General features: G+C 39.1%; 3 protein-coding genes across 4 annotated transcripts in view; 2 read left to right on the forward strand and 1 right to left on the reverse strand.

The window, feature by feature from the left end:
- Window positions 1-6,638, forward strand: part of capgb (capping protein (actin filament), gelsolin-like b) — a 13,486-nt gene extending 6,848 nt beyond the window's left edge. The window contains exons 3-10 of one of the 2 annotated variants that reach the window (XM_030773191.1): window positions 760-910; window positions 2,493-2,647; window positions 4,049-4,210; window positions 4,317-4,466; window positions 5,013-5,099; window positions 5,521-5,653; window positions 5,753-5,844; window positions 6,358-6,638. In XM_030773191.1, the coding sequence (XP_030629051.1) occupies window positions 760-910; window positions 2,493-2,647; window positions 4,049-4,210; window positions 4,317-4,466; window positions 5,013-5,099; window positions 5,521-5,653; window positions 5,753-5,844; window positions 6,358-6,423 (996 nt within the window). In that variant the 3' untranslated portion in view covers window positions 6,424-6,638. Of the gene's footprint in view, window positions 1-716; window positions 911-2,492; window positions 2,648-4,048; window positions 4,211-4,316; window positions 4,467-5,012; window positions 5,100-5,520; window positions 5,654-5,752; window positions 5,845-6,357 lie in introns of both variants that reach the window. The other variant, XM_030773192.1, reaches the window with a different exon arrangement.
- Window positions 6,639-14,801: 8,163 nt separating this feature from the next.
- On the forward strand, window positions 14,802-22,006 carry LOC115813012 (zinc-binding protein A33). The gene is made up of 11 exons (XM_030775596.1): window positions 14,802-14,815; window positions 15,211-15,265; window positions 15,771-15,913; window positions 16,351-16,452; window positions 17,861-17,992; window positions 18,343-18,480; window positions 18,690-18,818; window positions 20,472-20,523; window positions 20,699-20,725; window positions 20,838-20,864; window positions 21,124-22,006. Exons 2-11 carry the CDS (start codon window positions 15,235-15,237, stop codon window positions 21,654-21,656), a joined length of 1,314 nt encoding a protein of 437 aa, XP_030631456.1. The 5' UTR covers window positions 14,802-14,815; window positions 15,211-15,234; the 3' UTR covers window positions 21,657-22,006.
- Window positions 22,007-23,257: 1,251 nt separating this feature from the next.
- LOC115812503 (C-type lectin domain family 12 member B-like) lies at window positions 23,258-24,866 on the reverse strand. Its single transcript, XM_030774981.1, has 4 exons — window positions 24,734-24,866; window positions 24,306-24,466; window positions 23,679-23,803; window positions 23,258-23,402 (listed from the first exon to the last, which is right to left on the reverse strand). Exons 1-4 carry the CDS (start codon window positions 24,864-24,866, stop codon window positions 23,258-23,260), a joined length of 564 nt encoding a protein of 187 aa, XP_030630841.1.
- Between the last annotated feature and the right edge of the window lie 1,637 nt (window positions 24,867-26,503).

Below are 26,503 nucleotides of genomic sequence, written 5' to 3' on the forward strand. Positions count from 1 at the left end.
CCGATTTCTTCACCCTGAGAGACTCTTATCAAGGTCGAGCGTACCATGTTATCACATCCTCCGGTCTGGTCACTTCTACATGCCCTCAGGCTCACAGCTTTTATCGCGTGATCCTCACCTCCACTAATTCCTCTTTCTTTTGTTTACTCCTTGAGGAAAAAGTTAAATTCTTGTTTTGTTCTTCCAGAAGGAATAATTAGGGAATTCCCAGCTGTTTGTCTGTTACAGACAGTTTAGATAGTCAAATTCTTTTATGAGTCTCTTCACCCTCCCCCTCCTCTCGCTGATCATCACATCATATCACCTGCTCTCATAGTTCTCTCTCTGATTAAGTGGAGTTTAGCAGGAGTTTAGTCATCCTTTAACTTCATCTGAACTTATCTGTCACCAAGCAGAACCTTTCCTTCAAATTCACATGGTCACATTTGAAATACAAAATTGAAATCTCAATGGGACGGACACAAACACCATCACATCATTGGCTGGAGATGGCATGTGCCAAACCACATGAGCATAATCGTGCTTTCTTTTTCGTCAGTACAGTGGTTTAAGTCAGTTATCATTGTTTCTCAGGTGCGCCCGTATGAAAGCATCAGTTCCTCTCGTGGGTTTCTCTGTCTGTTCTTTCTTTATCCGCGTGTTGCCATTTAAGGTCAACCCCCCCCCCCCCCTTCCCTGACCTCACATGTATGTATGTTTCTCCCTCTGCGCTGCAGAATGCTCCCGTTCCAGGCAGCTCCGGGCCAGTTTGGGGAGGAGGTGAGACAGCCAGGCCTGAGATGCTGGCGGGTGGAGAAGATGAAAGCTGTTCCTCTGGAGCCAGCTGAGGTGGGGGCCTTCTTCAATGGGGACTCTTACCTGGTGCTGGACCACAGGGGGGACCAAGGGGCCGACCTTCACATGTGGATTGGTCAGTGCAACAGTTAAAGCGTTTTTTTTTGTTTGTTTGTTTGGGGTTTTTTTTGTTTGTTTTGTTTTTTTAATTTGCTAAAGAGAGAATCAACAGCAGAGAAAACTCATGAATGATTTGCAATGGTCTTATGCATGAAGCAGCAATGCATCACAGAAGGTTAACCGATTAGATATGAAAAGATTCATGAATTCCGGCATGTGTGTTTGATGCTGTGCTATGAATATACCAGTCTTTCCTATGATATTGAATATTCAGAACCAGGGCACAGTGGAGACTAGAGATCACACAATAACAATTAGGTACTGATAAAGATTTCATGAGTTACTTATAAGACTCCATTAACACACAAATAGTAAGAGTATCATACTGTCCATACAGAGCAGAATATCACTTGTTACTAATGAGAAATAGAGACAGTAGAATGTGGATAAGTTCAGTTGTACCAACACACAGGTGAAAAATTTCACAAGTCAGTTCATTAATTCATTTTCAAAGTCGCTTATCCTAATCAGGCTTATAACAAACTGGTCAGTTATTAACCGTAAATCAATCATACACTATACATTAATCCGGACTATGCCCTCTTATTTAATTATCTTTGACTGCTCGCAGACGTGGCAAATGGAGATTAATTGACTAATGACCGGCTAATATTAAACCTTGTTATTGTTCAGCACTGTGCTGCTGTGTGTTATGAGGATAGGCTCAGTGGAAAGCTGAGGAAGGTTATTACTAATTACGCCAGAGGGTGAAGTAAGAGAGTGTCCTGTTCTGTGTGGTAGTTACGGAGAAACAGAAAGCGGAGCAGGGGTTGGACTGAAAGCACAACGTTAATTAATGTCACATGTAAGTACCACAGGAAAGTTTATCCAGTGGTGATATGGATATGGATAATAGCACAAGTCATTGAATAGGGCAGCATAGTTGTCACGGCAACATGTGTTCGGATTCTGACAAAAGGCCAGAGCTGTGTATCTCTGAATGCATAACAGAGATACGAATTCAGCTGCGTTCATCAAACACTTATGAACTCTCACTCCTGCCTTTGCTCTCACTCATGAAATTGCACTAAGTTCAGTTAAAGCTGATATGTTTGATGCATACCTCGAGTAACAGTGAAATTTGTTACAAACTGTGCATGTGCATGAATATGCGTCTGCTCTCTGCTTGGACAGAATCCAAGCTTTTGATCGAATGGCTTAAGCCAAATGACGGGCATGAACTGAGATGAACGTAGGTAAACCATGGTTGAATGGAAGAAGTGAAAGAGACATAGAGGGAGAACAGTAAAAGAGAAGGGAGAGAGAGATAAAAAGGGGGTGAGTGGCAGGGGGAAAACGGGAAGAGCAGGTTTGTAGTGTGACTCATTAAACTTTTACTTAGGCTTGTGACAGGGTTGCCGTGGCTCTGTTGTTCTCAGCATGTATCCGGTGCTTAGGTAACACTAAGCTAGTTGTCAGCACATACAGCCCATTAGAGCTTCCATCTGCCTCCCTTCATTTCTCTGCACCCTCCACCCCCCTACTCATCCGTCCTTCCATGACCAACACCTGTCTCTCTCTCTCTCTCTCTCTCCCAGGTGAGAAATCATCTCGTGATGAACAGGTTGCCTGTGCCATGTTGGCCACTCAGCTCGATAACTTTTTGGGCGGAGACCCGATCCAGCACAGGCAGGTACAGGGTTATGAGTCACCAGAGTTCATGAAGCTCTTCCCTCGAGGGATTACCTATAAGGTATATACATACACACACCCACACACACACACACACACACACACACATATATATATATATATATATATATAGAACACAGACTATAAATAACAACTTTACATATCAAATGTACAACATTACTTAAAAAAAAAAAAAAACACTTTCAAGCCATTTCAACTCATTTCAGCATTGTAGACATTTGACAATACCAGTTGACATACATATATCTAAATGTGTTAGCTGAGAACCAAACATGAAGGTCACATGATTGGTAAGTACATACAAATGGGATTTCTCATTTTCTTCTGCCATTCTCTAGAAATGACTGCAGGTTTAAGAGGGGGGTGAGGCACATCTGGTCTTGGGAGAGTAAAACTAGGCATTGGCTGCTAACGTAATAATAGCAGTTTACTACAGTCTCTGTCAACATCCCAATGACGTAATGGAGTTCCCTATCTTTGGCTGATTCACTACGGCCACTCCTCTTACCTTCTACTTTCCTCCTCACCCCCACCCCTGTTTTCCCCTCCTCCACCACAGTGAGCGAAAGCTAGGGACAAAACAGACACTTTGGCCCATTGCGTAAAAAACTTCTTTTAATTACTGTATCACAGTTTTTCGTTCTTGATTGTCAATCCATATCTTGCTGTGGCCTTTTCTTGACTCAGAAATGTGTTTATGTGTCAAACCTAACTCTGTCTTAAACTGTGTTATTCAGAAACATCAAATGGACAGTGAGGTGCTTGTCAGAACTGTATAGGTATATGATTTAGGTGTCATTTGGGTGTTCATTAGTGTCATGTCATCTAAGACAAACTTAAGAAGTATTGCAGAATGAAAACATCACACGTTCCTGTCTTCTTTCCTGTCCTTCACTGTACAGTTGTGTTTGACTGTTATCAGACTTCTCTCTAGTGAACAGATATATCAGCAGAAATGGTGGCAGGTCATGAGTGCTACATTATGGGTAACTGAGTCAAATCAAGTCACCTGCAAACTGCACTGATGCACAGAGGCTATTTTATCTGCTTGACCAGTTTATAGTGTTGTTTTTCCAGTGCAAACCAATATTTTCCTGCCACTCAATTGCTTTATTGATGTGACAAGTCATATCATCTTACAATAGACAGGACTGGTGCCAGACACTGAGAGAGAAATTATTTATCTTGTCTGTGACTGACCTACTTTGATACTATCTGATACCAAATTTAGATATTTACATATCCTGTACACGTGAGATTTATAATCATGATTAGAGCCATGTATTTTTTCTGACTGGTCATGCATGTTTTATGTGCAGATCTTCAACACTTATTGGCATAGAGGGATATATGAAACAATGAATCCCTGTCACCATCACTCCCTCTCTCTCTCTCTCTCTCTCTCTCTCTCTCTCTCTTTCTCTTTCCTTCCTTCTCTCAGGAAGGAGGTGTAGAATCTGGCTTCAGAAGGGCGCAGTCAGGTTCTGGGCCAGTTCACAGGCTGTATCAGATCAAAGGCAAGAGGAACATCCGAGCCAAAGAAGTGGAGCTCAGCTGGGAGAGCTTCAACAAAGGGGACTGTTTCATCCTCGACCTGGGAGAGGTACGTGCATCGTCTGCATCTATGTGTCATGTTCAGCGCAGATAGTCTTTTATGCTTTCTTATACCTGCATACACATAAATGCCTCTGTCGGCACTTACTCCCCAGACCATAGTGCCGTGGATTGGCTCCCAGGCGAACATCTTTGAGAAACAGAAGGTGCAAGAGATCGCCACTCTCATTAGGGACACAGACAGACACGGCAAGGCCAAGATCACCAGCATCAGTGAGGGAGAGGAGACACCGGAAATGCTTAAGGTACCGACTGAACCTCTGGACAAGCTTATATCCTGGACATGATCCAGAATCAAAGTCAGTCGGTTTGACAGACTGACAAATTGCTACCCAGAAATAGAGAGGGCTGGTTAATGTGTGGTTTTATCTTAGTATAATGTCAGTTAAAAGGGTTATATTGTCCTCTTTGATGTCTGCTATGATGTTTTTTTCTTTTCTCATGTTGCCCCATTCACTCACTCACTTTAATACGCCTCACATTACAAAGCTCCAATATAGTTTTAGTCACAACCTAAGGGACGATGAAAGGCAAAACATAGGAGATTCATGTCACTTAATTAAAATGTATAGAGTGCTTCAAAGTCAATTAAAGTGGATGTATAATGAAAGAATGCTGAAACAAAAGCAGTACTAAACTTGCTGCTACTTCTTTATATCTTCTCTGTATGGTTCCTGTAGAGTGAATGTTTAATTACGTATCCCATGATCAAAACCTTTGTGACTCATACAAAGGATCATCATCTTTTAAGTCTTGGATGTTCTCTGGATTCCTTAATTATTGACTGACAGGTGCTGGGACCAATGCCAGAGCTGAAAGAGAGCACTCCAGAAGAAGACAGCAAAGCAGATGCATCAAACTCTGCTTCCCTCTACAAGGTACCATGAAGCATGTCAGCAAAACACTCACAGCGCTGCCTTGTTCACCTAGAAGGAAGCATTACAAGCTTAGGAAGCAAATTCTGATTAAATATATTAATTTGTTTTATGAGACAGGATGTGACCGGTGACTATCATGGCATACTTTCATTTTACCCAGCATCCAGTTGGTACATTATGTCTCTGGATTGCAATTCATTTTGTGAACACTGCAGAATTAATGAGCTAGATGACTTTAGTCAATGATTTCTACTCCCCAAATGAATAAGGCAACCTATGTTCTGTTTGCCTTCACGTTTGGATCTTTGTGTAGCAAATGGTATTTTTACCAACCTATCAATCATAGATCAACTGATCACTAACATATACTATGAGTTACAATTTGAAGACTGAGGAATCAGACATGTTTGTTTCTCTGCAGGTGTCTGATGCTACGGGATCTATGAAACTAACTAAAGTCTCAGAGAAAAGCCCATTTGCCAAGGACTTGCTGGTGCGTGATGACTGCTTCATCCTGGACAATGGGGCCAATGGAAAGATCTTTGTATGGAAAGGTAAGAGAGAGCCACCTGCCCTAGATTTTTTCTTTTTGTATGAGTTCAAGTTGTATGAGTTCTAAGTCCCAACATATTCTGATATTTGTTGACTGATAGGCAGTGGAGCCAATGCAGAGGAAAAGAGGGAGGCCCTTAAAATGGCTGATGACTTCATTGAGAAAATGAATTACCCCCGAATGAAAACACAGGTTTGTAATAGCACAATATCATTCCCTGTGCCCACTTCACAAATTTCCACCGGCATCCCTGCACACTAACAATGATGAATCCAACTCCTGAATGACTCTGCATTCTCTAGTGTTGATTACTCTCATTGGGGAAGACCTGTGTGTAAAAGTTACCTGTAGGCCATATCTTTGTGGCTCTCACTCCATAAATCGTAAAGCTTAAGCTATAAACACACACCGAGAGTTTGGTGAGTTATATGGTCACATAGATAGTGGATCATCACTCCTCTTTGTAGCAACAATCACGCAACATGGTTCTGTGAAAAAAACAAGAAGCATTTAAGAGCCTCATAAATCTGATACATTCTTTACAGCCACACTCATATGGGACCCAACTTGATCTGTAAACTTGGCATTCAACACTCTGTTAGAGGAGGATTTGGTCATTTGACTCCTCTGCAAAGAAACCGTTGCACTGTGTAGCACCTCTTAAATGCTTGCTCCCCTGAACTTGTCTTGTTCACTCCTTTGCAGGTGGAGATTCTACCACAGGGCCGGGAGACCGTCATTTTCAAGCAGTTCTTCCAAAACTGGAACTAAACATCCCTTTCAAATGTCCCAAATATGGATCATTCTCTCCAAGCAAGCAGGGAACACAGTCAGAAAGATGATTCATAATCACAGGATCTCAGAATCAGCCATTTCTGTGGGGGTTTTTTCTCAGTGGTCCTGTGAAGGCTTAAGCATTTGCACAGAACAGAAAAATGTCTTGAGATTCTTTGTACAATAGCATACTTAGGATAAGCAATAGTGCAATGAGGATGCAACAGCATACTCATGTGGATTTGCATATGCTGTAAATGTGTAGTGTTACGGAAAATAAAGCCAAGTGTTTAGTAATTCACTGTTACATTAGGACTGCGGACATTAACATACACACTTAAAAAACATCAGACACTCCAGGCAGGGCACAAATGACAAAGCTTCAGTCACTGCCGCTGTCTTTGAGAATGATGAGTTAGGTCAGTGATAATTAAGGTCTGTTCTATCCATTAAAATGTTTTATTTACCAGAGCTTGATTCAAGATGATATTTCACACAGTAAATAAAGAATGCTTCTTTTTTTTTTAACTTGTTTTTGTTTAATGATGACTGGAACTGTTCTGTTAGCAGCTGATGCCACAGCAATAAAATAATACTGATGCACCACACTTGACTTCTGTGTTTTATTTTCTCTTTTTGGTCAAAGATTAGGGCTGGTTAATGTGTGGTTTTATCTTAATATAATGTCAGTTAAAAGGGTTATATTGTCCTCTTTGATGTCTGCTATGATGTTTTTTTCTTTTCTCGTGTTGCCCCATTCACTCACTCACTTTAATACGCTTCACATTACAAAGCTACAGTATAGTTTTAGTCACAACCTAAGGGACGATGAAAGGCAAAACATAGGAGATTCATATCACTTAATTAAATGTATAGAGTCCTTCAAAGTGAATTAAAGTGGATGTATAATGAAAGAATGCTGAAACAAAAGCAGTACTAAACTTGCTGCTACTTCTTTATATCTTCTCTGTATGGTTCCTGTAGAGTGAAAGTTTAATTACATATCCCATGTGTCACATTCCTTGAAAGAGGCTGGATACATATGCAGATCAGTGTTCTTTATTTAAAGTAAACACAAGAGTTTCAAAGACTTACAGAGTTCCAGTACAAGACTGTGGCAAACCAAGAGACTAAATGTGAACCAAGAAACTGAACATGACATGGATGAAAACTCCAAACAAACAATGCCAGAACAAAGAAACAGGGGAAACCAAGGCGTACTTATCAAACTAAATAAGGCTAAACAGGGTATAGCAAACTAAACACAGGTGAGAACAATGATTGAACGAAGACTAAACAGGGCTGAACCAAAAACTGACCGGAAGGGGGGGGGGGGCAAGAGAAAACAGTGAAAACAGAACCAAGACCCAACACTAGAGGGAGAACAAACGAAAAAGGGGACACAGGAGACAGAGGGACCAGAGCATGACACCGTGATCAAAACCTTTGTGACTTGTACAAAGGATCGTCATCTTTTAAGTCTTGGATGTTCTCTGGATTCCTTAATTATTTGACTGACAGGTGCTGGGACCAATGCCAGAACTGAAAGAGAGCACTCCAGAAGAAGACAGCAAAGCAGATGCATCAAGCTCTGCTTCCCTCTACAAGGTACCATGAAGCATGTCAGCAAAACACTCCTAAAAATGAAAGTAGAGAAGTGGGCCATGGAATGCCAAGCACAGTCTTGTTCACCTAGAAGGAAGTATTACAAGCTTAGGAAGCAAATTCTGATTAAATATATTAATTTGCTTTATGAGACAGGATGTGACCGGTGACTATCATGGCATACTTTCATTGTTCTGGGTAAACTGGCCTGTTTGGATCTTTGTGTAGCAAATGGTATTTTTACCAACCCTCTCAATCATAGATCAACTGATCACTGTATGAGTTCTAAGTCCCAACATATTCTGATATTTTTTGACTGATAGGCAGTGGAGCCAATGCAGAGGAAAAGAGGGAGGCCCTTAAAATGGCTGATGATTTCATTGGGAAAATGAGCTACCCCCGAATGAAAACACAGGTTTGTAATAGCACAATATCATTCCCTGTGTCCACTTCACAAATTTCCACCGGCATCCCTGCACACTAACAATGATGAATCCAACTCCTGAATGACTCTGCATTCTCTAGTGTTGATTACTCTCATTGGGGAAGACCTGGTGTGGCCTTAATGTAAATTGTTTACCAGTAGGCCATATCTTTGTGGCTCTCACTCCATAAATCATAAAGCTTAAGCTATAAACACACACCAAGGGTTTGGTGAGTTACATGGTCAAATAAAGAATTTTTTTTAAACAAAAAAAACAACAGCTTGTTTTTGTTTAATGATGACTGGAACTGTTCTATTAGCAGCTGATGCCACAGCAATAAAATAAAACTGATGCACCACACTTGACTTGTGTTTTATTTTCTCTTTTTGGTCAAAGATTATTCTATAGGCATTAACCTAAGGTGATTTACCTTATATGGGAGACAGCAGCCTCACCCTTTTCCATGTTTTATCATGAAGAGACTGTTGGCACCTGTGCCTAAGAGAATCCACGGTCTCTGTAACTTTGAGTACAAGGTTACATAAGCTAATGTAATGCCATATCGAAACTGTTAAATGATTCACTCATAATCTTAAGCAGTCCAATAAATGGGTGGAGAATGTTGATTATACCTACTGAATTATTCATCAGTTGTATTTCATTTTCCAAAGAGATTTGAATGTGAGCAAATAATGGAAAAAAACACCTGCTTCCAGTTTCCCTTTTTATTCTGCATTATAATAATAAATATGGTACAGTAAACATCAAGTATAAACCCATTTTAAGAAATGTACACCACTTAGCTTTAAGTTCATTGTTAGTGCCTTAAGAAGAAAAGCATGACTTCATGTGCAAACATGATATATAAAATAATATCTGACCCAAAAGAAAATGACAGTGGCCCATTTCTTAACCCACAGATTGGTATGTTATCACTGAGCAGTACTGTAGCTATTAGACAGCCTTGCATAATGCTGTGATTGATTAGTATCAGGGTATTAGACCAAACAGGCAGTCAGAGCCCCTACTGCTGTGCATGGCAACTTGATTAGAATCTATGTTTTCCCAAGGTGTTTTCAGTTTCATCAGTATTATAAAAAACCCCCATCAAATTCTTAAGGAAACCACTCAGCTGAATCAAAATGAATCATGGTGACATAGAACAAAATAACTGTTTACATTTGAGGGGTGGAACATGTAGAATGATGAAGTGACCTGAGACAGGGTAGGATACTATATGACTAATAATTTCTGATTCATTCAGAACGACAGGCTGGCCCTTGGGGGTTAGTTAATAATGTCGGCATAACCAGGGTAAAGTTCAACACTGATCACAGACTGATGCATGACTGAGACGTGTAAGAGACCCTGAGACATTGTACACGACTCAAAACTGACCAAACATGAAATGCTGACAATTTTATGCCTTTTGACATAAATGGAATTAAACACAAAAAGTGTCTTTATGAAAGCTAAACACATTTCCTAATGGGCAGCACTGCATTTTATTTTCATAAAGTATTTATAGAAATAATTCAAACTTAAGATTTCACCACACAGGATTAGCAAAATTTTAGGTGACTGTAATAAAAAAAAAATATGTATAGAAAAAAAGACAAGAGATAGGGCAAACAAAAGCCTCCCAGCTGGTAGTGACCAACCTTCAATGTTGAAATGTGGTTGCAATAATGTCAGCTGTTGCTTCAACACTGAAAAAACACTGAAACAACATTTAACGCTAATAGTTGTAGAAATGTTAACAAAATACTTATAAATCAACGTTGAAATTTCAACATTGAATGATCTGTACGTTGAATCAACACAGTGTCTTCAACAATAAGCAAAACAAAATTGTAACAGCGCCTTTCCCTCATATTTATTTAGGAAAGTGCAATAAAATCTTTTCCCAGGGAGTCTCATTTGATCACGTTCAAGGTTTGCTACTGACTTATTTAGAGATGTTTATTTTTGTGTTTATAGTATAGGCATAGCAGTATTGCAAGTTATGCACAGCAAGTTGCATTACATATAACAATTACACTGAAAACATATGACGTATAACCCACAGTAAATTCCTGATTAAGACAGTATTGCCATGTTGATCCAATTGCAAACTAGGTTATAATATTGCAGAGTGGTCGCTGGCCCCGCCCCTTTTGCTCTGTTGGGCAAGTTTCACTGTTTGTTTGTTGTCAGACAACTTGTTTGAGGTAGATTACTGGTGTTTTTGGGATATGTTTCTATGTTTTAAGTTTTTATGTTACAGATAGTAATTTGGGACCTCACCATTTTGGTGAAATGTTGCCAGAGCTATAAAAATAGTTGTTCTCTTTTACCATAAGATAAATATTTGTTAACGGTAACTGTACACACACACACACACACACACACACACACACACACACATATATATATATATATATGTATATATATATTTGAAAACACTGTATCTGTGAATATGTGACTGTCATCGCACTGCAATACAAATAAATACACAAAACTATACTTCACGCCGAGAATAAAACTCAATTCCTACTGTAGATGATTCTTTATAGAAAGACGTTGGAAGACGCTATACCCTCACCCATGTTGAAAAATAAGCCGTTGAAATAATGTCGCGGTATCAACGTTGATTCGATTTTCAAAATCGAATCAAAATTCAGCGGTGATTCAACCTTGGTCCATGACGTTGACTCAACATTGAGTAAACGTTGAAATGCCGGCTGGGCTTCTACATAGGCTATTAAGTAAAACCTTAATAGTACTTTTTTGGGCCGAGGTAAACCTATTTGTTACAAAAACATATTTTTGTTCATTTAATAAATACACGACACATTATATGTTATTTGTGCTTGTCTTATGGCAATGTATGATATTAACAAAAAATCAGTGATTTCTAAAACATCGTTTTTTTCTGCTGTCTCGGACTTTTCTTGGACTCATTGGTATGTGTATTGCACTCGGTCTTGTCACTGGTCTCGCAAAATGTTCTAGTTGGTCTCGACCGAGTCCAGCTGCCTTTAGAACATATATAGGCTATTGTTTTTTCTCCAGTAACTCCTTCAAAACAAAATACTTAATTGTATGAGCTTGTTCAGAAAACGGGCATTGGTTTAATTAATTCAAAATCCACCCAGAACGGGCATTAAGGAGAGTATACATTTTAACCCGCATAACACAGCTAATGGAAACGTGCACATGGATTTCCTCAGTAAAGTTTTCATGACCGCAATTAAAATATGCGAATGTGAGGGGTGGAAAATAAGCTGCTATCTCTTGTTGAAGGTTTACATCGCTGGAACTGTAAGTCAAAACCAAACTTGTTAATTGGCTAATACAGATGTCAGTCAAACCCATCCAGCATTGTACAGACAGAAACTCGGAACACATTTTCTTCATTTCAGGAGCGTTTGTGATAATATTTTAGTTATATTATCAGCCAGTTTAACAAAATATAACGTATTATTTTTTAGTATTAAATTAAATAATTCAATCCCAACTCGGGGTGTCTTCTGGACGTTAGACCCGTCCTTTTACTGCGCACCATACTCTCTCTCATTTGGATTTGACTTGGGCCGCCACCTCTTTGGACGCGGTCTCAACTAGTCCTGGTCTTGGACCTGTCTTGGACTCGACAAAGGTGGTCTTGACTACAGCTCTAAAATATGTTCCATGATATTTTAAGTATTAGAATACACGTTTCAAAATGATGCAGTTGTAATATAATATAAGGATTTGAGGATGCATTAATCTAATGAAAACATACTTTCATAAAATATTTACTGATATATACGTACAAACATTCCACAAAGCAGCTGACCCTGAGCCAGATCCATCTGCGTCTCTGCGAATCCGAGCTACAGTTTGGGCACAAATCCGGGCACATTATGCATCCGTACCAGGGCTTGTCGACAGGATCATAATGACACTGTCAGTCCGGACTACTCTGAGGAGCCGGAGCGCGTTCACTAGGGCAGCACGACTTGTGGAAAATATAATTGCGATTTTTTTGTGACAGATAGGCCTATTTCGATGGCGATTTGATTTGCGATAGCTTCGGTTCAATATTCACTGTGCACTAGATTTAAAGCATGTGATGTAGCATTACCACATGAGATACCATCAAAATATTAACTGCTCTATATGCTAATGCAAGGATGAGAATTTATGAATGGCTTCCAACCAGGGTTTCCGTTACCGTAATTACCGCTATTTGCATGGTAAAATTCATTTTAAAAAAAATTATAAATCAAAAACTTGCCGGTCAAAATGTCCGGTAATAATGCTCATACAAAACGCGGCTATAACGAGGTGTCTGGAGGAGGAGAGAGTTGTGCTCATTGCAAGCTACAAAGACAGATTGGACACGTTTGATTTCAAGTCGGCAGCAGAGAACTTTGCCGCAATGAAAAAGGGAGAAGATAAAATATTACCTGGTAGTCTATAGGCTGCATTTGATGCCATGTAGGCCTGGCATCTTTAAGTTTGTTTGCTTGTTTGTTTGTTTTTAAACAGATATTAAAGGTTGCAGATGTTTGGTTTAGCCTATATTTTAGCGGCTGATGTTGAGGTTTTGCTCGATCGTTACTGTTTGTTCTGCTTAATCTTTACTGTTCATTAAGTAGTAACTAATTTGAGGTCGTTGACATTCTTTCGTCACCCTAGGTGCACGTTATATTTGCGTTTGTAACATCGACTTTTTGAAACGTGACCGGTAAGTTTCAGATTTGTCCAGTAAAATAAATTCTTTCCGGACACCGGACCTGCAAGAAAAAAATCCTAGCGGAAACCCTGCCTCCAACGTGTATTTAATTGGTATAGAACAATCGAACATAGAACAATTATCACAGAACCTGTGACTGTGTTAAGTTAAATGAAGAAAGAAATAATAACAATAATAGCCGAATAATAATAATAATAACAATAATAATAATAATAATAATAATAATAATAATACTAATAATAAAGTGTCCAACATTGCTTCTGGCTCTGCAGAGGCCAATTTTAGGCACCACGAATGTAACGTTATCTTTGGGTTTCACGCGTTTTTTGGGGGGGGCGGGGGTTGGCGTATACACAGTCGCCTTGTGTCACTTCTTGAGCATGATTGGTACATGAGGAGTACGTCCCTTCTGATTGGTGAGCATGACTGTCACAAAAGGAGAATGAATTTGTAAAACTATTGTCAGCACAGTTTAAATCCTGGGTCAGACGTTCTCCATAACATATGTTTTAAATCGCAGCCTTTTGGGATTTGCAAGTCGCATTGTTTCAAATCGCGATTTCGATTTGAAATCGATTAATCGTTCAGCCCTAGTTCACTCCATATCAATTCTGACCTCAGCACTTACCTCGGTTGCGCAGAGTGCATTTATGCCGACTGTGGAATGAATGCACTCCAGATCCACCAGGTCTATGCTCATGTTGTGAGTTGTATTGAAGTATGTGAGCAAGTGGGTAAGTGTGCTTGGATGGCATGGGGGAAATGCTCTAGCCCATCACCCCAGTGGCCTGGGCTTGAATCCAGGCCTCTGCTGCTTCAGCTGGGCTGGGTGTCCACATGAATTCAGTTGGTGATATTTGTGTGTGGAATGCCAGAAGGGGGTTGTCTCTGTGTCACTCTCAGCGGTTGTTCAGAACTGGATATGTGGAAGTCTGCCCCTTCCCCACCTTTTAATGCAAGCTGAGGCCAAAGGCAACAGCATTCATGGTGGAGTCTCAGGTGAAGCTGGACTAATGTCAGCCTGGAAGAAAATGAACCTGTGGCACATTTGGGCCAGATGTGAACCTGACTTACAGATCTGGGCCAGATTTTATGATATTCAAGGTGGAGCCGGGCCCATTCTGGTACATGCTTGTCTCAGACAATCAAAGCGGACCATCACTGTATCAACCCACTGTGCAAAAAGACACTGGACCAGGTGTGTTTCATGGATCTGGGTTGGATTCATTGCTACGTTTGGAATGTATTTGATGCAGGACGTTTATTTGTTTATTTATTTGCATTTGAATATTTAAAACTAGGATAGTATTAGGATGTGACATAATCTATGAAAAGTCACTTTGCACATTGCCGCGTCACACGTGTGATAAATAGCAGTTTCAACTTTACCCTTGTTAATGTCGGCTCATTTTAATCTCATGTTTGTTTTTATCTTTGCTGCCCTGGAAACACTAGCTATGATTTCTGGGAAGCGTTACCCATATCTTTCCCCCTCTGGCGCTCTACCGACAAGTGTCATAAAAAAGTCCAAAGATCAGGCTGTAGCAGGATATTACAAAAACCCGAGAAGTGCCGTGCTCAGTGTCTAGTCTCACGAGCGACCGCTGACCACACACTGTCTCTCCACTCACTCACGGTAAGACTGCAACCTCTTCATATTTAATATCAAATCATTTTAGTTTTCTTTCTGATTGTATATGGACAGGTGGTAATGATCTAAATGATGCTACTGCTCCATTATTTAGCATAGTTTTTTTCTAACACAATATACAGTAAAATACACAGATTTGATTTTGATTCCTTTCATTTTTACTGTAACGAGCTCGAAGATGAAAACTGATTAGAATATTTTTATTAAAAAAACAGCCCTATTTTTGGATGTTTGTTAGTTTTTTCATAGTGAGAGTAAACTTACCACTGATGTATAATATACATTGCTTTCCAGTGCTTTAGTAGATTATACTGGCTTGTATGTAGGATGATGGTGACGTGTGGCATGTATTAAATGTTTGTTTGTTTTTTAAATAACAGGAGCCACTCAATAAGCAACTCAAGATGAAAAGCATCCTCAAAGAAAGAAATCCCAGTATGTTCAGAATATTTATTTATTTATTTATTCTGTCTGTTTTGCCAATGCTGCTCAGTAAAAAAAAAAAAAAAAAAAAAAAAAAAAGATAAAATAGGAAAAGAAAAGAAAGAAAACAGGAGCTGTATTAGAGTGCATAGTTTTCACACAGATAAAATAAGAAAAGAAAAGGGAGTAAAACAGGAACTATAATAGAATGCGTAGTTTCACATAGATAAAATAAGGAAAGAAAAGGAAGTAAAACAGGAACTGTATTAGAGTGCATAGTTTCATATTAAAAGTATATTTTTTCAATACTGAGTAGTCCTTAGACTTAATTTGTTATGAAATGTCTGTCACGCTTGATTTCTTTATTATTGTTATTATCAAAACATATTTAATATATCTGAAAGCATACATCCAAAAGTTTCATTTATATGCTAAATTTATCAGAGACACCGTTATGACAGTAGAGAAACATAGCATTCCATGTACTGAATTTCTCACCATCTCTCTCTCTCTCCAGAGGTGAAACTTCTGGCAAATCTGGAAAGTCAGAGCCACTCCATTGGAGCCGTGCGCTGGACTCTCCCCGAGGAGAGTGCCCAAGTCCACAGTTCTGCCCCAAGTAACCCTTTCAAGACTAACGTCCCTTCCACGCGCTCACAGGTAGCCTGAGTTTAAACGTCACTGCTTACGAAAAGACAGAATACGAGACAGCTGTTGTTTTTTTAGTGTCCTCTGCACAAAACAGCTGGACAAAAGCAATGATGGATTTAATGCCAGATGGATATCAAATCATATAGATGAATCACATAGATCAGTATTTGTATACCATACATGTCAAAAGATGGTGTGTGTGTGTGAGAGAGAGAGAGAGAGAAAGAGAGAGAGATGAATTGATTCATACTTTATTTCTTAGTACTCTTTGTGAGCCCAGCTCTGTAGGTATCTGTTTAAGTGACATCACTGAATAAATGGTATCAACCATAGGCTAACTACAAGATTACAACTGGCAATTGATTGATGCACAGTTACCTGATATAAAAATCTTGTGTTTGACCTATAATATATTAATACAAGAGTATTACATGTGTGTTCTGCAGCAGAGGCAGCGTCAGCAGGGCCTAAAAGATCTCCGCAGCCTACAGGAGTGCATCCGGTTTATCAACCACTGGAAAGAACAGGTGGCCCAAGTTTGTAACAAGGTAAGACACTGAGAACATAGAAGGAGAAGAAGACGAAGGACAGAGAGAGAGAGAGACAGGGAGACAGAGAGAGAGAGAGGGGCAGTCATAAGGGAGAGGGGGAGAGAATACAACCGCCAAAGAAAGGAAAAGAAAAAGATAAGATAATTACCATGGATGAGGACTTGAACAGACACACAAACACTGATCATCATCAAGAACCATTAAACACAGGGTATCCACACAGTTTTAATGAAAACTTTGTCACTGTGCCGGTCATTATTAATAGAAAGGTTACTGACAAAGCAGAATTCTGCTTCATGAGACTGAGCTGTGCTTGGGGCACTGAAAACTTTTAACCTCGTTTGCATAGCTTTAAGTCCAAATGCAAAATGGGAGCATAAGGAAGTTCTTTTTTGCGGGGATTATCTCTTTGGTGTCCTAGAAATATGTTTCCTCTTTTCTTCACGACTTCTATAGTCAGTGGTATACACACAAGTATGTCTCTGTGCTTTGGCCTGTCAGTGCTTGAATATGTGTATTAATGTATCAAAATACTTGCAATATCGTCATCAATAAACAAACAATGTTTTTTTTCCTTAATTTTTTTGCAAATCATCAACTGAATTTCCACTGGAAATTAAATGTGTGTCCATATAGGCATGAACCCTTTGAATTAATATTGATCCATATTCAGCTTTTGACTTGAGATAACTAAAACATAAATCTGAATTTGTTTTTGACTCATTTTAGTTAGTTCTGCTGATGAGTCTTTTAAATTCAACTTATCTTTCATGCAGGTTTTAACAACATGCCGAGAACATGACAACTGAATCCATTTCTTTAGATAAAGAGACTGTCTTATAAACTATGTAACCTCAGTATTTAGTTACAACAAGCCAAGTAACATATACTGTGTTTGCTGGAGTGTCATGGCTCATGAAGCATTTCTGGTAAAGGCTTGGCAAGTAAGCAGTTGCGTGCAGACTTGATGGAGACCTGAGCAGATATTTTTATTGCCTCTATATAGATAGATAATCTTTACTATCGCAACTGTTTATCTTGTATATGTTTGATTAAGATATCCACCCTCTATGAGGCTGGAAAAGCTTATGATTAAATTTTATCAGCGATCTGATTTTCTGCTCAGGTGCACCCCGGTCAGTCAAAGTATTATGTCAGCCAATCACGGTCATTTTCAAGGAGGAGGTTAGGGAGCGGGGATAGCAATGATTAGGACAAATGCCAAGAGAGCAAAAGGACAGAGAAAAGGACTTAGTGCTCTGCTCTAGTGACCCCCTAAAGTTTTCCATTTCATTTGAGGTTCATTTTTACTTCGTTAAAGGTCACCATATTCACATCATTCTCTGCTATGTAACTTAGATAAAAGAAAGTATATTTTTTGTTTGTGTCTGTTTTTTTAAAAAAGGCAAATGATGCAGGTGAGGGGACGAGCAGGTGGGTGGCAGAACATGAGACAGACCCCCGTGTGGAACGTAGCCTGGAGGAGAGCCGCAAACTCATTCTGCAGTGGGCTGATGAACTTAAGAGTGTGAACAAGGTGAGGCAGGATGCATGAGAAAAATGGAAGATGTTGTCAAAGCTCTATGCTTGTACACCAGCATCCAAAATATTGTTTTTCTCAGTTTGAACTTCCAAATGTAGCCATGAGAGACGTGGGAACGGAAAGGAAAGTTGAGTTTTAATGATATAAATGATTGACTAAGTATGATAGAAGTGAATTTAACTTTGAACTTCCTGCACTGAAGTTTCACTTTCTTAATCTGAGCTGCACTGAAATGAAAGAGTATTGTGAAATCTTAATGTGAGCTACATTGAGATGAAAGAGTATTGTGAAATCTTAATCTGAGCTGCATTGAGATGAAAAAGTATTGTGTGTGCATTTTCCAGCTCTGCCAAGACAGTCCTTGGATGAAGACAAGATTTGAGCAGGATCACACAGAGAAATCAGAAGAAATTGTGGAACAGAATGAGATAGTGGAGCAAAGAATCATGGAATGGGCCAAGGAGCTGCAGAGTGTGTCTGAGGTGAGGAGTCAGGGGGGTTAAGTTTGATTTGTGGTACAAAGTTCAGAGAAAAACATTATGTATGTGCAAAACTCTTGTCGCCAACGTGAAATAAATAAGAACATTCAGTCTGATGCTTAAGGTCGCCAGAAAGATTGAAGAAGGCTGAATCTAGTACTATCTTTCACTATCAAGCAGCTGAGTGTAAACTGCTTTGTTTGTGTCTACAGAGCTGTGGCATGTTGGGAGATGAGTTGGCCCAGGCACTGCGTCTCCTGGGTATAAAGAAGAAGAGACTGATGAACCTGATGCCTCTGCTAGAATTCATCACATGGTGCCTCCTAAACGAAGATAGCAAGGTAAGATGGCGACATCAAAACTGTAAAACAAATTATATAAACTGGGAGATTAGGTTTATGATCGGTAAGAACTGTGTTGTGTACAGAAATACGTGGAACAGAAAAAGAAACCTCAAGCAAGTTTATTAGCTTTGATTGAAGAAGCACTTATTAACCGTTACAGTTATAGACTTTCCTTATTGCACTAATGGACTTAGCTTGTTGATTGTGAATTGTTGTAGAGTTTCAGAACTGAACGCAGTAATTTAATAGATTCAGTTGAGGAAATAATTAACTTCAATGGGAGAACATACATCTCATTGAGTACTATATTACTATTGCTTTTGTAATCATATAAAAAATTATGTATGTAAGGTGTGTAATACATATATGCATAATGCTTACACACACATCCACACACACACACAATACTAAATTCTAAAGAAGATCAGTGCATTTAGTAACATACTGATGGTGCAGCTTGCCAGGACATGTTGAAATCTTGTCACATCAGGTGAAAATAACTTGTATAAAGTATTATAAAATCAGCATTTATACTGGAACAGCTGCCAGAAAGCTATAAAATGAGGTTGACTTTCATAATGGAGTGTATGATCGGTATATGGTGTGAAGCTGATAGAGGATATATATGACAAGGGAGTGAATATTTGTCAGAGTGGAAATTACCATCGGCTGGCTTGTGAAGTTTTTACAACGGTTCAAGACAACCCACTGTTTCCCGTCCAAGGCAATAATGAGATGCTTAAGCCAAAGGTCCCACTTTCTGTAGATAAGCGGTCAATGCTCTTCTGATATGTAGATCATCACTATCTATTCAAGATAAGGCTTTGCTAAAGCTGAACTTAACTTTCTGGTTACAGTAAATAGCATAGGTTAGTGAACCATAACAAACTAAATGTAATTTTAATTCATTTGGGATGTACAAGCAGCAATACATATTGCAGATAAATCAATATAGGTTTAGGGTTAAAAGAGAGTTAAAAGAATTCAAAAAAGTGAAAAAAAAATTAAAAGCATGTATCAGAAATGAATGAAATGCAGTTATGTGATTAAAGTAAACACTATCAGTAACATAAGTTTAACACACACATTGATATACAAATATAACATGCTATTTGCATTCACCTCTACGCCATATATTCATATGCCGTTGAACTTTAAAAGATCCTTTTTTATGGTCTTCACCCTGTTAACAACTGGGTTATGATGCTTTAAACTTTAAACTGTGTGATAAAACATGGGGGTCAAGGTGCGATAGAACACCGTGTGCCAAACTGTGAAGTAATGAACGTGTCATCCCTGTCTTACCCTTTAGACCCAGACCCACATATGAGATAGAGATTATCAGGTTACATGTATGTATGGATGGGTATAGACTGTACATCATGTAAACATTTGACCTCTGAGTTAGGAACTGAATCTAGAGCATAACCATACACGTATGTTTGAACATGGCTGACTGTAAATTTATATAAAAAAAGAAAAGAAAAAAGGAAGAAAGAAAAAAAAAGAGAGTGAGAGACAAAAGTTCAAGTAAGCTTAATCACTAATAAGTCAAGCTCAAGTCAGGCTAATAAAACCATGGGTCTTTTTTCACTCAAATCAGTGTCTTTGTGCCAACAGAGGATATTAATATTTTGTCTCTTTTTAAAGGGTATGGTCTCACAGATGTGGCTCTCAGCCAAACAGCGTACTTGGAAAGCAGGTGAATAATGCTACATTCATATGATTATACATTTCATACATATTATAAATGAAATTCGCTTGTAAAGTTAAGATGGTCCCATTTTTATTCACTTTGCTGGAATGGAACTGTTCTTTGAAATACCTTGTATAGCTTTTTAATTTTATTTTTATCTTTGGCCTTTTTACTTGAATAGGCACTCCACGCTATATCCCCAAATCAGGTAAATAATCTCTTACATCTTTTACAAACATCAGTTCAGATTTCCATTTGCTCACAAAATATCAGAGGGTGTGACTTCTCATTTTTAACAAGCTGTATTTGATCTTTTGCAGTGTGGAGCTGGGTCTGTAGTGCAGCTGGTAAGTAGTCCCCTCAAGCTTTACTTTTTAATATTGAAAGAAATAGTTCTGTTAAACTTAGTTCTGTCAGTCAAACTAATACTAAGTACTAATACTAACAATGACCTATTTGACATAATGTTTGACCTTGACATTGTGTACAGAAGTCTTTCGCTTGAGTTATGATGATTTCAGCCAGTTCTTTTTTTTTCTTTTGTCAGGAGTGATGATTTGAATCTACTCCTCACCATTTCCCTCTCTCTTTCTCTCTGTCCCACAGAGGACGTGACACTTGACCCCATGACCAATCACCCATGGCTGCAGCTCTCTGAAGACCAGAAGAAAGTTCAGGAAGGCTTAAAGGAGGAGGACCTGCCCTATAGTCCACAGCGCTTTGACGGCTGGCCCTGTGTATTGGGCTGGGAGGGCTACGTGAGTGGCCGGCATTACTGGGAGGTGGACCTAGCCAACAACGGTTACTGGCGTGTGGGGATGACCAGTGCCTCTGCCCCAAGAAAGGGCCGTTTCCAAATGTGCCCCTCCAAGGGTTACTGGACCCTGTGGCGTAGCACAAGGCAATTTTACGCCTGCACCAATCCCGAGACGTCGCTGCCAGTCACACTGGTGCCTCGCAAGCTAGGCATCTATCTGGACTACGAGGAGGGCCAGATTTCCTTCTACAACGCCGAAAACAAGTCTCACGTATTCACTTTCACGGGGCACTTCCGCGAGAAGCTCTACCCAGTCTTTGCTCCGCTGGATGGCAGAACCCTTATCACCGTCTCCTCACCCAAAACCACTGGCTGCTTATAAAAAGAGGGCGGACCAACTGCACAGCACCACCCACAGGCCATCCAAAATGTCCATTCAGTGGATCCATGGCACGCCTGAGTCGGTTTTATTTCCTGTACTTTATCCCACCCACTACCATGATGGGCAGGTCCCCTCCAGTTGTGCGTACAGTAAGAGATACTCTCTCATGTAGAAAAAGATGGATGTTTCCTTTTATCACAACCTCATGGAAAGATCGACCATAACAGATGTATGTTTATCTGTTTATCTGTGTATTTTTATATAAGCTGAACCTTTGCACTTTTAATGTAGCCTATATATTCGATAAACTATAAGATAATGTAGGTGTTGTATGACAGGTCATTTCAATAGCACACAAAGTTACTGCTCTTCCTCTTGATACTGTATTTAATTTCCTCATAGTTGTAACAAATATCACATGCAAACACATCCAGGACTTTTATTTCAGTTTTGTGCAGATTACCTTACAATAATTTTCAAAGAGAGATTTACTGTTTTCTGATAATATGACTAATTCATAATACTCAAAAAAGATGTCATACACAGACAAAAACAATCTATGTACATTAGGACATTATGTATATTAAGAGGTACCAAGCTTTGATTTTGTTTGATGTTAAAATGATCAGTCTACAAGCACCAGTGACACTGGTAGTTAGGAAATATAGGAGGATAACCTTGTATTACACTACAGGGGAATTTACAGAGGAACATACTATTTGAAATATTTATAAAGATGAAATATTATTTGTATATTTTTAATTGTACAATGCATATTATTTTAATAAAGTTCACATGAAACTAACTGAAAGGCAGTGGGTAGTGTTTATAGACATCACGAGCAATGGCTATTTTCTCTATAGCATGCGTGACTGTTTGGTGAGTGATTGGGTGTATGTGTGTTTGTTGAACAGTTACACGCCTATGTGTGATATCACTTTTTCAATATCACTAGGTGACAGCAGCCTCTAAATATGGTCTCTTGTATGTTGTTGTGTGAACACACCCACAATAGCAATGTGAATAGTGTAGTCAGTGACATTCATATTGTGGGGCCTAGCAGAATGTTCTCTACGGTCTTAGCTCAGAAGAGACAAACACATAACTCACACAAGCATGCATAACTGTTTGCCTTTGTACACACTTACAAAATCTTCCCTACAAAATCTTTGCCTTCACACATAGATAGATGGCCAATTGCATTATTGGTGTCATAAATCTGAGGTTGTAGCAGAAGAACCAGGAAGTACCAGTCTCCTCTTGGATATGGGTAAAAGGTATTCGTTATGTAACACATGCAAGGCCAAAGGCCCTGTGTGGCTTGGGTATATCTTTGCCCAAGGAATTGTTTTCTTTAGTCAATAACATCAAGACTCAGGCACAGTAACATCTTATATATATGTATGTATATGTATGTTTGTGTATGTGTGTGTATGTATGTGTATATATAGATACAGTATACATATATTAATCTTGATAAACTTACTTGTTAAGCTTCACTGAAAAGCGAGTTATGATTATGCGGACCTTACTGATTAAAAATAATAAATGTTTAGACACAGGGAAACAACTTTGAAAACAAAAACTTTAGACTTCCATCTTCAGCTTAAGGGCTGAGACATGTGGTTGTCTGCTGGTTTCTCACAAAGCCACGGTCCGTAAGACTCGCAGTCCGCAGCGAACAGGCTGCCGTCCCCTCGAAGATCAGCACAGTTTCTGTGCTCTGAATTCCACTGCACCGATTCCCTGAAATCACGAACACCATCACATCCACTCTACATCTCTAAGACTACATTATCCTGCTCGTTAAATAATAATCAACTTTGAAATCTAATTTGAGAGCTAATTTCAAAACGTTACATTACAGAAAACAAATCGAAAGCGTCAGATGTTGGCTTTACCCTTATTGTACTTTATTACCTGTCTGATTTTATTTAGAGTTTATGGCATCAAACTGCTGTGTCATAAATGAGTCAGTTCAGTGAATCAGTTTTCCACAGTCCCACTGATGTAATGACTCACTCGGTGTAATTGTGTAGAGCAGTCCCATCCTGCCACAGCCACTGTCCCTCCTCCTGAAAATCAGTCAGTCCTATCCACAGGAAAGGCATCACTGGAAACCTCCTCATCTTTTCCATGATAAACTCCTGCCATTATATTACTCTTATATCAATACACAAAACCCCTTCAAAGTCACAGCAACTAGAAATGTAAGATTAAGAATCCATTGTCTGGTGGGTCAGTTTATCGATTCCAAGAGCCATTATGACATGTCTAAAGCAGGTGTCTTCTGCCCATGGGTTAGGTGAATGCTGATGAAATTTAACAAGCAATGTCGCAAGGTAGAGTTCTCAAGAACTGTGTTATCAAACTTTCTTCGTAACTGAACTTCAAATGATCGTTTTTCAAACTCCAGTTACCACATGGATGCTATAAAGTATCTTTGCATTTAGTTTATCAAACCATTTTAAATTTGATGGTCTATTTTGTGAATCTATTTTCACATAAAATTGACCAATCTATTCAGGGCGCTATGGCATAATGATTCCAGGGATCTATTCTTGGTTAGTGAAAACTACAGGTGCTACAAGAATGGTGGAAATTATCCACCGCACAAGTTTAAATCAAATCAGTATCAAGCTTCCCAACCTTCTCTCTGTTCTCCTGTATGACGACCAGGCTGGCATTGTGATGTATGCAGTATTCAGCACTCTCCGCCCACTTGCGGTTCTCCTCCAATCCCACCGAAAAATAGTAACAGTGCCCCCATGACCAGTGCCATCTCTGTGGACACAGCTGGCACCTGGGATCTGCCAATCAGCAAGAACACAGAATGCATGGAATTTTGAATTCTATTAACTCTGACACACAAGTGTTATTTAGATGACAAGCAGGCATAAACAAGAATTTGAATCTTTCAGCCCAGAACACTGCTCAGCTATTCAACTTCAACAGCATTTATAACAAACACTTAAACTCACAGAAGGGGAGACACTTTGTCTGATACAGTTTGGAAATTGAAATATGTGTAACTTTCTGTAATAACATGAAAAGTTTGTGTGTGTGTGTGTGTGTACCATGTGTGATATTCTGGAGGAGGAGGTTTATTCTGTGGAGTTCCAGGCGGTATTCTAATATCTGTCTGTCTTTATCATCCTCCTTTCTACAAGCCTCCCATTCATGCTGTGATCCTGGTGCACTTGCATTCATCACTTCAGGAAAGAAAACACAGTCTTGGTTCATCCAATAACACTGTATAAAAGCATGTACATTCTTCAATCAAAGTGGAGGATATCTACATTTCAGCATTTGGAAATGACCAGTCAAGCCCTTACAAAGACAGACACGTCAAGAATATGTTTAGAAATAAAAAAAAAAGTAGTAATTAAAAACAGGAGAGTTGTAGGTTTAATTATGAATAACATAAATTTTGCAGACTCACACAAAAATGTAAATGCAATCAGGAGTCCTTTGACAACTGATATAGTGATACAACAAAGAGCAAAATGTATCCACAATCTTCTTCCAGGCCTCATCTGCCTTGTACAGTCTTTCATTTAGAAAAAACACACACACACACACATAAAGTAGAATCTCAACAACACTGAAAGGTGGAAATGCTTGTAATTACTGCCTTTAAAGACAAACACATATACACACACAACTAAATCTACAACAGGAAGGAACAAAAAGAAAAACAAAAAAAACAGTCATTTCATGTCCAGAGACTTTCTTAATTCACAAGTCACAAAAAATGAATTATTATAAAAATTATTCTTTATTGTGAACATAGTTTTGCAAATAACACTCTATGGACTGAACAAAGTAAATTATATTTACTTTAAGGTAAAAAATATGTTTGTTTTTTTTTAAAAAAAAAATCCTTCACCTTGTAAGACAGTCTCATAACAACAGGGTCCATAAAAGACGTACCTGTTTTGAGGTCATCTGAACTTTGTTCGTTTGACTCCATTACCTCTCTCTACTCTCCAAGCCTATTTTTCTGCCGTTATAAACTTGTCTTCCCTCTCTACTGTTTATGTCAAACCCAAAACTTCTCTTTTGGGCTGGCAAGGAGGGGGCACTTTCTCCACACATAACGCCCCTTCCTCTTATTGTAATGACTGTGTGTAGCTGTGTCATGTTGAACCTTATAAACTCTTCACAACTGTGGAGGGAGATGAAAGAGAGCAAAGATAAAATTAAGGAAAAAAACGAAAAAATGTGCGAATTGTTTTTCCTGTTTTGGAACAGTAGTCACCGTGGGTTATATAATAAACAAGACAGTTGTATAAAGTAAAAGAAACAGGAACTAATACTGGTCTGGAGTTAAATACGCAACTCAATCTCTCAAAACTTCAGTGAGAATCATTCTTCCATCACATGAGCCCAGAACATTTTCTGCATCAGCAATCCTTTATCCTCAGCAGTTGAGACAACAACATGTTGTGCTAGACGATATTAGATAATAGACAGTGGGCTGAAGTAAGTGTCTGGACCCTTTCTTAACAAAGTGCTAGTGGCTAATGTCTTAATGAAGGCCCCACGCACAAACTATCGGTCTATCGGTTAATGTGGGTCAGGCAAGGGCACGCTTCCCAGATATTGGGTAGCACTGCACAACTACTGTTGAGAGCAGTGTCCTCAGGTAGCTGAGAGCTCAAATTTGATTTTCCAGGTTGGAAAGACTGATCACTGACGGCATAACACATACGAGATGCACTGTGTTCCCACTTCCCAAATGTGGGGGGCAGGGCCAGGAGGCAGGGAGAAAATGTGATCTCTAGATTAAGGACTGGAGTATGGCTTTTACCACTCTGCAGTAAACTTACATTCTTACATTCTTC

Source organism: Chanos chanos, chromosome 5 (genome assembly GCF_902362185.1).
Source record: "Chanos chanos chromosome 5, fChaCha1.1, whole genome shotgun sequence".
NCBI classification, from domain to species: domain Eukaryota; kingdom Metazoa; phylum Chordata; class Actinopteri; order Gonorynchiformes; family Chanidae; genus Chanos; species Chanos chanos.

Coding starts and splice junctions, on each gene's coding strand:
- LOC115813012 (XM_030775596.1), top strand. CDS start 15,235: ATGAAAAGCATCCTCAAAGAAAGAAATCCCA. Junction 20,524..20,698: donor ACAGCGTACTTGGAAAGCAG/GTGAATAATGCT, acceptor TTACTTGAATAG/GCACTCCACGCTATATCCCC. Junction 20,726..20,837: donor ACGCTATATCCCCAAATCAG/GTAAATAATCTC, acceptor GATCTTTTGCAG/TGTGGAGCTGGGTCTGTAGT.
- LOC115812503 (XM_030774981.1), bottom strand. CDS start 24,866: ATGAATGCAAGTGCACCAGGATCACAGCATGAATGGGAGGCTTGTAGA. Junction 24,467..24,733: donor CCTCCAGAATATCACACATG/GTACACACACAC, acceptor GCTGATTGGCAG/ATCCCAGGTGCCAGCTGTGT. Junction 23,403..23,678: donor GCTCTACACAATTACACCGA/GTGAGTCATTAC, acceptor TCGTGATTTCAG/GGAATCGGTGCAGTGGAATT.